Source organism: Pipistrellus kuhlii, unplaced genomic scaffold (assembly GCF_014108245.1).
Source record: "Pipistrellus kuhlii isolate mPipKuh1 unplaced genomic scaffold, mPipKuh1.p scaffold_m20_p_111, whole genome shotgun sequence".
NCBI classification, from domain to species: Eukaryota; Metazoa; Chordata; class Mammalia; order Chiroptera; family Vespertilionidae; genus Pipistrellus; species Pipistrellus kuhlii.
In genome coordinates, this window is record NW_023425418.1 from 183,981 (window position 1) to 197,194 (window position 13,214).

At 52.5% G+C, this 13,214-nt stretch overlaps 2 protein-coding genes across 2 annotated transcripts; both read right to left on the reverse strand.

Moving 5' to 3' along the window:
- Window positions 1-1,287: 1,287 nt before the first annotated feature.
- On the reverse strand, window positions 1,288-3,468 carry LOC118715904 (leukocyte immunoglobulin-like receptor subfamily A member 6). Its single transcript, XM_045579693.1, has 5 exons — window positions 3,237-3,468; window positions 2,818-3,102; window positions 2,370-2,672; window positions 1,861-2,157; window positions 1,288-1,604 (listed from the first exon to the last, which is right to left on the reverse strand). The coding sequence occupies exons 1-5, from the start codon at window positions 3,301-3,303 to the stop codon at window positions 1,288-1,290; spliced, it is 1,269 nt and encodes a 422-aa protein (XP_045435649.1). The 5' UTR covers window positions 3,304-3,468.
- A 4,299-nt stretch (window positions 3,469-7,767) lies between these two features.
- LOC118715902 (leukocyte immunoglobulin-like receptor subfamily A member 6) lies at window positions 7,768-12,831 on the reverse strand. The gene is made up of 9 exons (XM_036432490.2): window positions 12,710-12,831; window positions 12,257-12,541; window positions 11,809-12,111; window positions 11,324-11,620; window positions 10,757-11,059; window positions 10,440-10,490; window positions 9,149-9,256; window positions 8,366-8,424; window positions 7,768-8,287 (listed from the first exon to the last, which is right to left on the reverse strand). The coding sequence occupies exons 1-9, from the start codon at window positions 12,813-12,815 to the stop codon at window positions 8,141-8,143; spliced, it is 1,659 nt and encodes a 552-aa protein (XP_036288383.2). The 5' UTR covers window positions 12,816-12,831; the 3' UTR covers window positions 7,768-8,140.
- Between the last annotated feature and the right edge of the window lie 383 nt (window positions 12,832-13,214).

Genomic DNA, 13,214 nt, shown 5'->3' on the forward strand with positions numbered 1-13,214 from the left:
AGGGACTGGGTGAGAGGTGGACTCTGAGTCTCTCCTGGATTCATCCCTACCCACAAAGGTACTGACACTTCCTTGGGAAGGTTGGGCTGGGCTGGGGCTCTGCCTTCCTGAGCTCTGTGAGGCCCTTATGTCACCTCATCTCCCAGCAGACTGTGAGCAGGATGGGACCAGGGATGATCAGACAGAAACCCAACACTCAGAGAAGGAAAGCAACCGCCCAGCCCTACAGAAGGTGAGGCAGAGCTAGGAGCTGATCCAGGGCAGATCCTCCCTGTTCCCTCCTCTGAGCTGAGCCTGAGCTGAGAGGGGCAGAGGGGACTGGGTGTCCAGCCCCTTGTCCTGCCTGTCCCTCCCTGTACAGTGTCACCATCACTGAGACAGAGAGGACAGACCCCATAACAGCATGTCTTGGGGTGTCCCTTGTAAGGCCTTCTCTCAAGAGGTCAGGGCTAGAACCAACAGGAAGTTTAAGCTTTGGACAAAGATTCTCTCCTTTAAAGTTGGAGACACAGGCCCAGGCAGGGGAAGGGTGGGTCCAAGTCAGGAACTCCACAAGAGCCCGAACCCCTGTGTGGCTGAGCCCCTGTCCCAATGGAGGGATTCCACCACCTGCTTCACTTACCCCTCTGGGTGCCTGACTCCATGTTGGGGAACAGCCCATCCTTAGAGCCTCCTGTGGATAAGGATATGGGGTCAGACTAGAAGCTGGATTCTCCCCAGCTGAGATCAGTTGCCCATCCCAAGGAAGGGCCACAATGTCTTCCCCTGCCCTGTGCACCCCCCTTCACCTGGCAGCCTAGCAGCCTAGCAGCCTCAGGAGCCTGGTAGTTCCTGCTATCACTGCCTAACTCCCAGCTCCCCACCCCACACATAAGCCATCCGTGAGTATCTGGGGAGATTCAGTGCCCTCACAGACTCTCAGGACTTCCTGGGTGGTCCGTGCTCCCTCCGAGCCCAACTCTCAGTGAAGCACGAGCTGTGGGCCCTGTGGGTGGTGCATGGGGTCCCACAGGGTCCTGGGAAGGACAGGAACAGAGCGAGGAGCTGGTGCTGACCCTGGAGTGGGAATTGCACTCAGAATTCTCCTACATCTGTGCTGTGGCCCCTGAGACCCTCCCACTGCCCAGCTGATCCCTTCTGGATACAGGAGAAAAGGCTGTGGACAGAGATAGGGTGCCTCTAAGGGACAGATCTCCTCTGGATGATCTTCCCTAAGCCCCTTGCTCCCCTTTCAGCCCATTATTCTCCTTGAGACAGGTCTCTGAGCTGACAGCTCAGTAGACAGTGTCAGGAACCCTCACCTGAGATCAGGAGCTCCAGGGGATCACTGGGATATGACAGCAGATAGGTGGAGGAGCTGAGTGAGCTGTAGCAACTGTAGGTGCCCCCATCGGCTGAGGACACAGGATTCATGGAGAACTCTGCCTGGTACTCCTGACCTCGGTGCTCTGATCTCAGACGAAGGGAGGGATCGGCTGCCCCCTCCTTTGACAGAAGAAACATGGCCATTGGTTTCCGTGACTGACACAGCAGGGTCACGTTCTCTCCTGAGGCGACCCTGGGTCCTGGCTTCACTGAGAGAGAGGGTTTGTCATGAAGCCATCCTAGAGAGAGAACGGTAGGAAGAATGAGGGCTGCCTGTCCATCTTGTTCTGGCCTGAGAGTCACCAGGCCTCTCTCTGGGGACTCTCCTCTCTGTCTCTGTTCCTCTGAGTCTCCCCCTCTAACCTCCCACCCGCTGCCTCTCTCTGTCTCCCCCGCCCCCTGGGGATGCAGCACCTTCACTCTGGCCTCCCTACCTGATACCCCCAGAAGGGCCTGTGAGAGTCTGGGTCCCTGACGGACCCACTTGCTCCTCACCTGCTACCAGAATGTCCAGGGGGTCACTGGGGGCCGACCACTCAGAGGAGAGGTTGTATCCACCGTAGCATCGGTACCGGCCCCCGTGGGAGCTTCTCACAGTGTCCAGGAGGAAGTGGGCCTGAGAAAGCCCAGCCTGGGGCTTCAGGACAAGGCTCTGGGGGAGGTCCTGTCCCCCCTCCTTGTGCAGAGTGAATCTGTCATAGCCGACATCAGAGCGACACTGTAGGGTCAGGTTCTGTCCAGAGGCCACAATTGGGCCCTGCTGGCTCAGGAGGGAAGGCTTCCCAGACTCACCTGGGGAGACCAGACATAAATGACCTGGGCTACTCCTCCCATAAACCCCTTCTCCTGTCCTGGCCCCCAGGTCTCACTGTCTCTTTCTGTGTCTCTGGCCCAGGAGCTCCTGTGCTCCCCTCATCCTCTCACATGGGGTTCCCTTCCCAGAGAAGATTCCAATGTGTCTGGTGCCTCAATCCATGGATGGAATTAGAAGGGGACTTACTCACCTGAGACCAGCAGTTCCAGGGCATTACTGGGATGTGAGCACACCTGGGATCTGTTCTTGTAGCAGCCATAACATCGGAACCTCCACCTGTGGCTGGGGGTCACAGGACTCACAGGGAACAGGGCCTGTGACAGCCCACTGGGCTGTGGCTGCGAATCCAAGGACCAGGAGAACCTGTGATCTCCTTCCTTAGTCAGAAGGAACCTGTCAAATCCCCGCCCTGAGCGACACTGGAGGATCACCTTCCCTCCTGAGGTCACGACAGGACTGGGAAGGGCTGAGAGGCTGGGTTTGCTGTAGAATCCTAGGAGAGGAGGAGGCAGCGTGTTAACTGGGGATCACACCTCCCCCATGTTCCCCAGGACTGGGCTGTGAGAGGGAGATACCATGAGAGCAGACCCCCTACCTGAAGGCAGAGCCTGATGCTGGGATCCTGAGTGTCCTCTCACCTGTCCCCACCAGCTCCAGGGTGTCACTGGGCTCTGACCAGTCACTGGGGCTGTTATAATAATAGGAGTATCTCCCTGCATCCTGCCCTGTCATGTGTGTGATGGTGAACTTGCCCTTGGCTGTGGACTTCCTTTGAGTCCATGTGTTCGCAAGCACACATTTTCCTTTTTTATACAGATCAAACTTTTTGGCCTCCCTGGTCCCCTGACACCGGAGGGTCACAGGGCTCCCTTCAGGAATCACAAAGCCTGGCTCAGCCCAGAGAGTGGGTTTGGGGAGGGGCCCTGGAAGGAAACTAGAGGCTGCATTACAAAGACCTTCCCCACCCTCATCCCCAGCTCAGCCCAGGACCTCTGTGCTCCCTCCTGAGCCCCAGTGGTGAAGGAAAAGGAGGGACAACAAGCTGGGGAGGACTCACCTGTCTGCACTTGCATCTTATGGCCCAGACTCAGCCCTGGAAGAGAGTCCCTGTGAGAGATTTGCATCCTGACGTCTCAGCTGATTCCCCTCCCATCAGGCCCCGTCCACTTGAGCTGCCTGAGCCTGAGGTTCCCCATGAATAAAGGGGTGCCACCCCCTCCTGCTGCCATTTCCCATGTCCACAACTGACCGAGGCAGAGAAGAACGAAGAGGATGGACATCATGGCGTCTGATCTGGCGGCCCTCGCTCTGCAAATGGAGGAGAATCAGGGCCGGAAAAACAGACGCACAGGATGTGGTGGGTCAGAAGCTGCTGCAGCCCTTCCGAGTCCGTGAGCTCTGAACCCACAGCTTGTGGACTCTCCCGCCCTGGGCCTGGCTCTGAGTTTCCCCAAACTAAGGGCTCAGGAGGAGAGAATTCTCTCCGCTGGTCAGGTGCCCTATCCCTCCAGGCGCTGAAGGAATTTTGGTCCTTGATTCCTAGAGAGTATACATTCCGTCTGGCCTTTGGATTCTGTGGCCAGAACTTTGAATGGACTTTGCAGAATCAGGTTGGTGCTGTGCATCCATCAGGAAGCAGTCTCAACTCCCACTGGACGTTTTTATAGCAGAGGCGTTAGTCGTTTATTCCTCAGTTGTTCACATGGAGCTCAAAAATGGAACTGCCCATGGACCCAGTAGATCCCACTTGTGGGAATATATCCTCAGAACCCAAAACACCAATATGAAAGAATGTATGCTCCCCTGTGTTCATAGCAGCGGTATTTGCAATAGCTACGACCTGGAAACAACCCAAGTGCCCATCAAGTGATGAGTGGGTAAAACAGTTGTGGTACATTTACACCAGTTAATCCTACACAGCTGGGGGGAACAAAGGAAATCTTACTATTTGAAACATTATGGAGGGACCTGGAAATTATTACACTAAGTGAAATAAGCCCATTAGAGAAAGACAAGTATCCCATGATCCTACTTATATGTGGAATCTAATGAACAAAGTAACTCAATCAAAAAAATAAGTCCAGAGGCATGCTACATGGAAGAAATGGACAAAACTCAGAGAAGGGAGGGGACAGAAAAATATTAACCAAAGGACTTGCCTGCATATATGCATAGCTCAAAGACATAGATATTAGTTGGTATGCAGTAGGCCCATGGTTGGGTGTGTGCTGGGTGGAGGGGGGCATATAGGCAGATATAAAGGTCATCTGTAATCATGTCAATAAGAATACAAAAGTTACAGTATTATCTTGAAGGGGAAGCTATCTATATAAAAGCCTAAGTAACCAAACAACCAGTTGACTGGTCACTATGACAAACACTGACCCCCAAGGGGTAGACGCTAAATGCAGGATCTGGCCCTGGTTGTCAGTGCACTCCCACAGTGGGAGCACCTTTCAGCTGACCTATGTGAGCCAGACACTGGGCTCACTGCTGGTGAGCACAGCTGTGGGGGTGTGAGCCTCACCTGCCTCCGTGGTAGCACTACCACACGGTGGCAGGTGCAGTGGGCGGTCAGGATGAGCAGGTTTCTTTGATTATATCCCCAGAAGTGGAATCACTGGGTCAAACAGTAGTTTCATGTTTTGTTTTGTTTTTCTTGAGGAACCTCCCTTCAGTTTTCCACACTGGCTGCACCCGGCTGCATTCCCAGCAGCGGTGCACGAGAGCTCCCTCTTCTCCACATCCAGCACCTGCATTTCTCTGATGATGAGTGACTTTGTGAATATACAGCAGAGTGAGGACAGGCTCTGCAAAAATGGTGCGGGGAAAATTGGACAGGCACATGCAAAGAAGAACAAGAAGGAGAAGGAGAAGGAGGAGGAGGAGGAGGAGGAGGAGAAGGAGGAGAGGGAGAGGGAGAGGGAGAGGGAGAGGGAGAGGGAGAGGGAGAGGGAGAGGGAGAGGGAGAGGGAAAGTGGAGGAGGAGAGGGAGAGGAAAAGTGGAGGGGGAGGGGGATGCGGAGGGGAAACGAGGAAGAGGAGGAGGAGGAGGAGGAGGAGGAGGAGGAGGAGGAGGAGGACGACGACGACGACGACGACGACGACGACGACGAGGAGGACGACGACGAGGACGAGGAGAAGGAGGAGGAGAAAATCTACCACCTACTTACACTATACACAAGAGTACACCCGAAATGAATACAAGCCTTTAATGTCGGTCACAAAGGCACAAAATTCCCAGGAGAGTGACACTTCCTGTGTTGTCCCCTTAGAACCACGCGAGGAGCAGAAATTCACAAACACTAAGTCCATATTCAGCTCCTGTGGACCTGCACTTCCTGAGGCTGAGGACTTGGGGACCAGGGTGTTTCTGTGGAAGGGGAGGCAGGGGCTGAGCCCAGCAGAGAAGGTCACAGGATGTGGGGGGCAGGGTCCTCACACCACACATACACACTGTTCACAAGGCGCTAGCCTCACAGGAAGGCGACAACCTGCTTCTCAATCTAAAAATAGCAGGTGCTGAGGGTCTGACTTTCCAGACTGCCTACACGTATTTTTTTAATTTTTTTAATTTTAATTTTTATTTATTTATTTATTTATTTATTTATTTATTTATTTTTAATTTTGTACAGAGAAGAAGGGAGAGAAATAGAGAGTTAGAAACATCGATGAGAGAGAGTCATCGATCAGCTGCCTCTTGCACACTCCCTACTGGGGATATGCCTGCAACCAAAGTACATGCCATTGACCGGAATCAAACCCGGGACCCTTCAGTCCCCAAGCCAACACTCTATCCATTGAGCCAAACCAGTCTCGGCACGTATTTGTTTTTTTATTGAAATGTTTATTTACTGGGGTGACATCAGTTCATAAAATTATACAGGTTTCAGGTATATGATTCTACACCAGGTCATCTCTATATGGTATTGTGAGCTTATCACCCTAAGTCTAGTCTATTTACCCACTTTTTTACTTCCCCCAAGCCCCACCCTTTCCTCTGGCAGTCACCACAGTATTGTCTGTGTTCATAAAGACTTTCTTTTATTTCTCTGCTTAACCCATTCGCCCTTCTCCCCAAACCTCTTTCCTCTGACAGCTGACAGTCTGTTCTCTGTATACACCAGTCTCTCTCCACTATGTTTTATTTTGTTTATTAGATTCCAAATATGAGTGAAATCATAGGGAACTTGTCTTTCTCTGACTGGCTTATTTCACTTGACATAATTCTCTCTGGGACCATCCATGCTGTGGCCAAAGGTAAGAGTTCCTTCTGTATTTCACAGCTGCATATTATTCCATTGTGTGAATGTACCACAGCTTTCCTCTGCTGGTGGGCCCTTGGGCTGTTTCCAGATCTTGGCTTTTGTAAATAATGCTGCTGTGATCACAGAGGGGGATAGATTTCTGTGTATTTATTAATGATAAGCCATTCTGAAAGTTGTGTGGTTTCCATTTCCCTCTCTCTGATGATTAGTGATATTGAGTATCTGTCCATATGTCTACTGGCCATGGGTGTGTCCTTCTTGGAGAGGTGTCTATTTAGGTCCTTTGCCCAATTTTTTACTGAATTGTTTGTTTGTTTGTTTGTTTGGTGTTGAGCTTTATAAGTTCCTTATAAATGTTGGACAATAAGCCCTTATTACATGTATTGGAAAAATAGTTCCCCATTCAGTGGGCTGTCTTTTCATTCTGTTGATGGTTTCCTTTGCTGTGTCAAAATGTATCCTTTCCTGTGCCGTGCCAGCACCTCCAACGGTTCTGTGAGTCTGAGGAGGGTCAGTGAGGAATTAAAGATAAAACAAAGAAAGAGAATATAGCTGTGGCTCTGTGGACCTCCTGTGCCTGGATGAGGCCACAGAGAAGGATCCAGCCAGCAAGCTGAGGTTTTATTTTGTAGTCAGAGGGAAACAAGGTAGTGGTAAACATAGTTACCATGTTCTTGTGAGTTTCACTTGTTTGGGCAGCACCTGCTGCACCTCCCACAGCCCATTAGCTACCCAGGAAGGATCTAGGGAGAAGCTATAAGGTCAGGCTTAATTATTCTAAGAGGGCTCTGCCCTCTAAGCTAGGACCTGTTTGTGGCTCTGACACAGGTCAATCCAAGGTTTAACTCTAGAGCTGCTCCCTACAATTTCCTCCTTACACCTTCATTTAAAAATTTTTTTCTACTGTTTAATCATTTTTAATTGACCATTTTTATTAAAGCATAGTTGACGTACAATATCATATTAGTTTCCAGTGTACAGCATGGGTAGGATATTTAATATTGACTATCTGCCCTTTCCCTTCTCACCCATCCTTCCTTCTCTCCCTTCTGGAAACCATCAGTTTGTTGTTGATTTCTATGGGTCTGCTTTTGTTCCCTTTGCTTTAAGGATGTGAAAAATCCCAGAGATAAGTGACATCTTTTCTTGTCTGAATCCTTTCACTCAGCATAATACACTCTAGGTCCATCCATGTTGTCCCAAATGGCACGATTTCAATCTCTTTGTGCCTGATCTATATTCCATTGTGCATACATGTCACATCTTTATCATCTAGTTGTCTATGGATCTAAGGATTCAATGCAATATTTGTTTTTCCCCCTAAGTTCTTGACATGATAGATTAGGCCATTGATTTATTAAGGTTCTTAATTTTATTATTTCATGGGTTTGATGTGTCACATTTACATTACCATTTCAGTTAAAACTTTCACTTGTTTTTGTTCACACTTTGGTTATTGAGAAGTCTATTTTCCAAAATTGATTACCAAATGTAGAGATATTGGCTTAACTCTACATTTCCAAATGTAGAGGTATTCACTATAGAATGAAGTGATTCCCCCAAAGTCCCAGGGGCACCTCCGGTCTCCACGGTGGATGAGGCACTAGCTGAATGTCCAGGGGGGCAGCTTTCCTGTCCTCTGGGGTCCCTGCATGCCCCTCCATAGAGTGTCTGGGTCTGAGTCTCTCCAGAGCTAGTGGATGGCTAGAGCAGCATACACACAGGGCTCTTCTGGGGGCTCCTCTGATGGGGAGGATGGGAGTGCACTTGTCTGCCTTCTAAGGGCCAAGAGGTTCAGCTGGGCATAGGTCACATCCTGGGGGGCATCAGGTGCAGCAGCCTGGAGCAGGGGGAGAGAGAGGGATGAAAAGTGTTTGGGTTCTGAGAAGTCTCAAGGCCCAGGGAGGATGGGACCCACCTGACTATCCATCTGTCTGCCCTCTTCTGCTTGTCTGTCCTTTGGGTCCAAAACTGCCCCTGATAAAGAAGAAGGAGAGGTGATCATTACCTGCCTGAGTCTTGATGTTGAGCAGTTCACCTGGGCATTCAGATTTTAACAGCCTGTTCTGCTGGGGAGAGACAATGAGACAGAACAGCATTTCCTGAATCATTTCACTCAGCATAATACTGTCTAGGTCCATCCATGTGGTCCCAAATGGCAGCATTTCATCCTCTTTATGCCTAATGTATATTCCATAGTGCATACACGCCACATCTTTATCATCTAGTTATCTATGGATCTAAAGATTCAACGCAATGGGTTTTTTCCCCCTAAATTTCACTGTTGAAATATTCCTGTCACTTATCCTCATGTTGCCAGATCCAGCAATAACTTTAAAAAATCATCCACCATGACCAAGAAGGACTTTTTCTGGAGATGCAAGGATGGTTCAATATTCCCAAATCAATAAATGTGATATACCACTTCAACACAATGAAGGATAAAAATCACATGGTCTTATCAATAGATTGGGAAAAAGCATTTGTGAGAATGTTGCATATTCATGAGACTGAAAAGGATGAAAGATGACCTTACATCTGTGCATTTGTGCTAATAACAAGGGTATTCTTCCTAGGTTTTCTGATTTGAGATTCTGGAGAAATCTTTTTCTCAGCTGACCTTCTCCATCTATTTATTTTTCCTGTGCAGGTGCTCTGTGATCCCCACTGTTTGACCCAGGTCACCCCGTTCTCTACTCACCTGAGGTCCTGCCTTTGTTCTGACACCAGTGTTGGAGGAGGAGGAAGAGGAAGAGGGAGAGCAGCGGGACCATGGCCACCAAGACCCCTATCCAGTACCATTTGGGACCTAGGACATTAGTGAGTCAATGATGCCCTTTAATGATCACATATTGTATGGGAGGCATGTACTGGGGTCTGTCATTTATCTCCTCTCACCTCACACGGTCATGCACCAGGAATTGCTGACACCACCACCCACTTCATTGAGGCTCAGAGAGGTTAACCATGTGCCCCTGGTCACCAGCCTGGATGGGACAGGGCTGGGACTGAAATGAGACTCCTGGTATGAGGACCTGGGGTTCCCTGGGCTGGCCTCAAGCTGCCCCCCCCAGGGGGACACCAGCTTCATGCTCTGGGCTGGGCCTGTCCACGTCTCATCTGGAGCTGAGGGTCCTTCCTCATTACCTGCCCCCTGCACAGCAGGGACAGGATAGTCCAGGTAAGGGGTGGACTCTGAGTCTCGCCTGGATACCTCTCCATCCTGCAGGCCCTGATGCCTCTTGGGAAGGTCAGGCTGGGCTGGGGGCTCTGCCTTTCTGAGCTCTGTGAGGCCCTTAAGTCCCCTCATCTCCCAGCAGCCCGCGAGCAGGATGGGACCAGGATTGAGCAGACAGGAACCCAACACTCAGAGGAAAGAAGGGACTGTCCAGCCTCACAGCAGGAGCAGCAGAGCCAGGAGTTTACCCAGGGCTGATCCACCCTGTTCCCTCCTCTGAGCTGAGCCTGAACTGAGGGGGAGTGTAGAGGGTCACCTGAGAAGGCACATGGACATCCTTTAAATTGTCAGCTGAGCCCACAGGAAATCTAAGCTGTGGAAAAGGATTCTCTTATTTCACACCTGGAGACACTGACGCCCAGACAGGAAGGGCAGGCCCACGTCAGCAAATCAGAGGGGCCTGACCCCCTGCATGACTCAGCCACTGTCTCCCATGGAGGCACCCACCACCTTCCCACAGAGCCCCTCACACACCGTGGATGAGAGAGACCGATCCTCATAGACTCCTGGGATGAGGATGGGGCAGTAGGGTGGAGGCTGTCATCTCCCCACATGAGCCCAGCTCCTCCCCAGCCTGCACCCCCAAATCTCCTTCTGCCATGACCACCCATCACCTGCCTCAGACCCAGGGACTCACTGCCCTCCCATGACACCCGCCCGTCCTTGAGGATCTGGGTCACTCGATCCCCTGACAGACTCTCAGGACTTGCTGAATGAGCTGTGCTCTGTGTGAGCAGAGCTCCCCAGGACTCACCAGCTGTGGAGGTGGGCTCTGTGGGTGGAGGGCTGGTGCCTCCAGAGGATTCTGGAAGTGAGCACAGGAAGAGAGTGAGGGGCTTGGGCTCACCCCGGACAGACACCTTCTTACATCTGTGGGGTGGCCTCTGAGACCTCCCACTGCTTCAGTATCCAGGTGAGGGGAAAGGGGATGGACGGGGTTGAAGGCCTCTAAGAAAAGGATCTCCTGGGGGCGACCATCCCGAGAGACCCTCACCCTGCTTTCAGCCCATATTCCTTCTGGACACAGGACCCTAAACTAACAGCTCAGCAGACAGGTTCAGGAGCCCTCACCTGAGACCAGGAGCTCCAGGGGCTCACTGGGGACTGACAGCAGGAAGGCAGAGGAGCTGCGTGAGCTGTAGCACCTGTAGGTGCCCCCATGGGCTGAGGTCACAGGACTCATGGAGAACTCTGCCTGGTACTGCTGAGCTTGGTGGTCTGATCTCAGACGCAGGGGGGTATCGGCGGACCCCTCCTTAGACAGAAGGAAAGTGTCCCTCTGGCTCTGTGACTGACACAGCAGGGTCACATTCTCTCCCGAGGCCACCCTGGGGCCTGGCTGCACTGAGAGGGAGGGTCTGTCAGATAGCCATCCTAGAAAGAAAGAGGGAGGGAGAGTGAGGGCTGCCTGTCCACCTTATTCTGGCCTGAGAGTCAGCAGGCCTCTCTCTCTGAGGAACCCCCTTTCCATCTGTCTCTGTTTTTCTGTGTCTTCCCCTCTCCCCTCCGACCGTCCTTCCCCCCCTGTCACTGTCTCCCTCCCTGCGCCCTGCACTTTCATTCTGGCCTTACCACCTGAGACCCCCAGCAGGGCCTGTGCAGAGTCTGGGCCCCCGACTGAACCCACTGGCTCCTCACCTGCCACCAGGATGTCCAGGGGGTCACTGGGGGCTGACCACTCAGAGGAGAGCTTGTATCCACCATAGCATCGGTACCGGCCCCCATGGGAGCTGCTCACAGTGCCCAGGCGGAAGTGGGTCTGAGAGAGCCAAACCTGGGGCTGCAGAACAAGGCTCTGGAGGAGGTCCCGTCTCACCTCTTTGTGCAGAGCGAATCTATCATAGTTGGCATCAGAGTGACACTGGAGGGTCAGGCTCTGTCCATAGCCCATGATGGGGCCCAGCTGGGTCAGGAGGGAGGGCTTCCCAAACTCACCTGGGGAGACCAGACATGAATGACAGGTGCTACTCCTCCCATAAACCCCTTCTCATGTCCTGGCTCCCAGGTCTCACTGTATCTCTCTGTGTGGCTAGCCCAGGGGCCCCTAGGACCCCCTCACAGCAAAAAATGTCCATAACCTGGTTGATATCTCAGTCCTTGAATGACACAAGAATGGGACTCACCTGGGACCAGCAGTTCCAGGGCATTACTGGGATGGGAGCACACGTAGGGCATGTCCCTGTAACAGTTATAGCATCTGAACATCCACCTGTGGCTGGGGATCACAGGGCCCACAGGGAACAGGGCCAGGAACTGCCCACTAGGCAGCTGCTGTGAGTCTAGAGCCCAGGAGAGTCTGTGCTCTTTTTCCTTAGTCAGAAGGAACCTTCCAAACCCCTGCCCTGAGCGACACTGGAGGGTCACATTCCTTCCTGAGGACACGAGAGGGCTGGGCAGCGCTGAGAGGCTGGGTTTGCTGAAGGATCCTAGGAGAAGAGGAGGCAGGGTGTTAAATCAGCTCACACCTCTCTCATGTCCCCCAGGGCTGGGCTGTGAGAGGGAGACACCCTGAGAGCAGACCCCCTTCCTGAGGGCAGAGCCTGAGGCTGGGACCCCTGAGTGTCTTCTCACCTGTCACCACCAGCTCCAGGGGGTCACTGCGTTCTGACCAGCCAGTGGGGTTGCAATAGTAACAGTGATATATCCCTGCATCATGCTCTGTCATGTATGTGATGGAGAACTTGGCCTTGTTCCCGGGTTGCAGTGGCTTCTCTTTGTATCGAGGTGCTATGATTGTCCCTTGATTCAGACGGTACTCCTTAGCCCCTGGGGAACCCTGACACCAGAGGGTCACGGGCTGCCCCCTGGGCATCACAGAGTCTGGCTCAGCCCAGAGGGTGGGTTTGAGGAGTGGCCCTAAAAGGAAGCCAGAGGCTGCTTTACAAATCCCTTCCCTCTCCCCCTTATCCCCCAGCTCAGCCCAAGACCCTCTAATTTTACCACTTCACCCCAGCACCTCTGTTCTCCCTCCTGAGCCCCAGGGATGAAGGAAGAGGAGGGACATGGAGCCTGGGGAGGACTCACCTGCCTGCACACGGGTCCTCTGGTGCAGACTCAGCCCTGGAAGAGAGTCCTTGTGAGAGATTTGCACCTGGACGTCTGAGCTGATTCCCTTCCCATCAGGCCCCATCCACTGGAGCTGCCTGAGCCTGGGGAATAAGACAGGCAGCCACCTTTCCTATTCCTCCTCCCCACGTCCACAACTGACCTAGGCAGAGAAGAGCAGAGAGGATGGACGCCATGGCGTCTGCTCTGAGGTCTCCTGCTCTGCAGATGGAGGAGGTCTGGGCCTGATGGACAGACACACACAGGATGTGGTGAGTCAGGACCTGCTGTCCTTCAGGGTTTTCACAGCTGTGGACCCACAGCCAGGGGAGGGTACCACCCTGGGCCTGGCTCTGCATCTCCCCAGAATGAGGGCTCTGGAGGCAACAGCTTCTCAGGTTTCACCTGATCCTCAGGGTCTCCTGTGTCTGCTGATTTGACTCCTGCTCAGAGAGGATGGGACCCACGTTCTGGTCCTGACTCA

Bases quoted from the DNA above. Each gene is read 5' to 3' on its own strand.
- LOC118715904 (XM_045579693.1), bottom strand. From the start codon at position 3,303: ATGCAAATCTCTCACAGGGACTCTCTTCCAGGGCTGAGTCTGGGCCAT. The intron at 3,103-3,236 runs GTGAGTCCTCCC...GTTTCCTTCCAG, and splicing joins TAAGATGCAAGTGCAGACAG to GGCCCCTCCCCAAACCCACT. The intron at 1,605-1,860 runs GTGAGGAGCAAG...TTCTCTCTCTAG, and splicing joins CCTGGACATTCTGGTAGCAG to GATGGCTTCATGACAAACCC.
- LOC118715902 (XM_036432490.2), bottom strand. From the start codon at position 12,815: ATGGGGCCTGATGGGAAGGGAATCAGCTCAGACGTCCAGGTGCAAATC. The intron at 12,542-12,709 runs GTGAGTCCTCCC...GCTTCCTTTTAG, and splicing joins GAGGACCCGTGTGCAGGCAG to GGCCACTCCTCAAACCCACC. The intron at 11,621-11,808 runs GTGAGTCCCATT...TGGTCTCCCCAG, and splicing joins CCTGGAACTGCTGGTCCCAG to GTGAGTTTGGGAAGCCCTCC.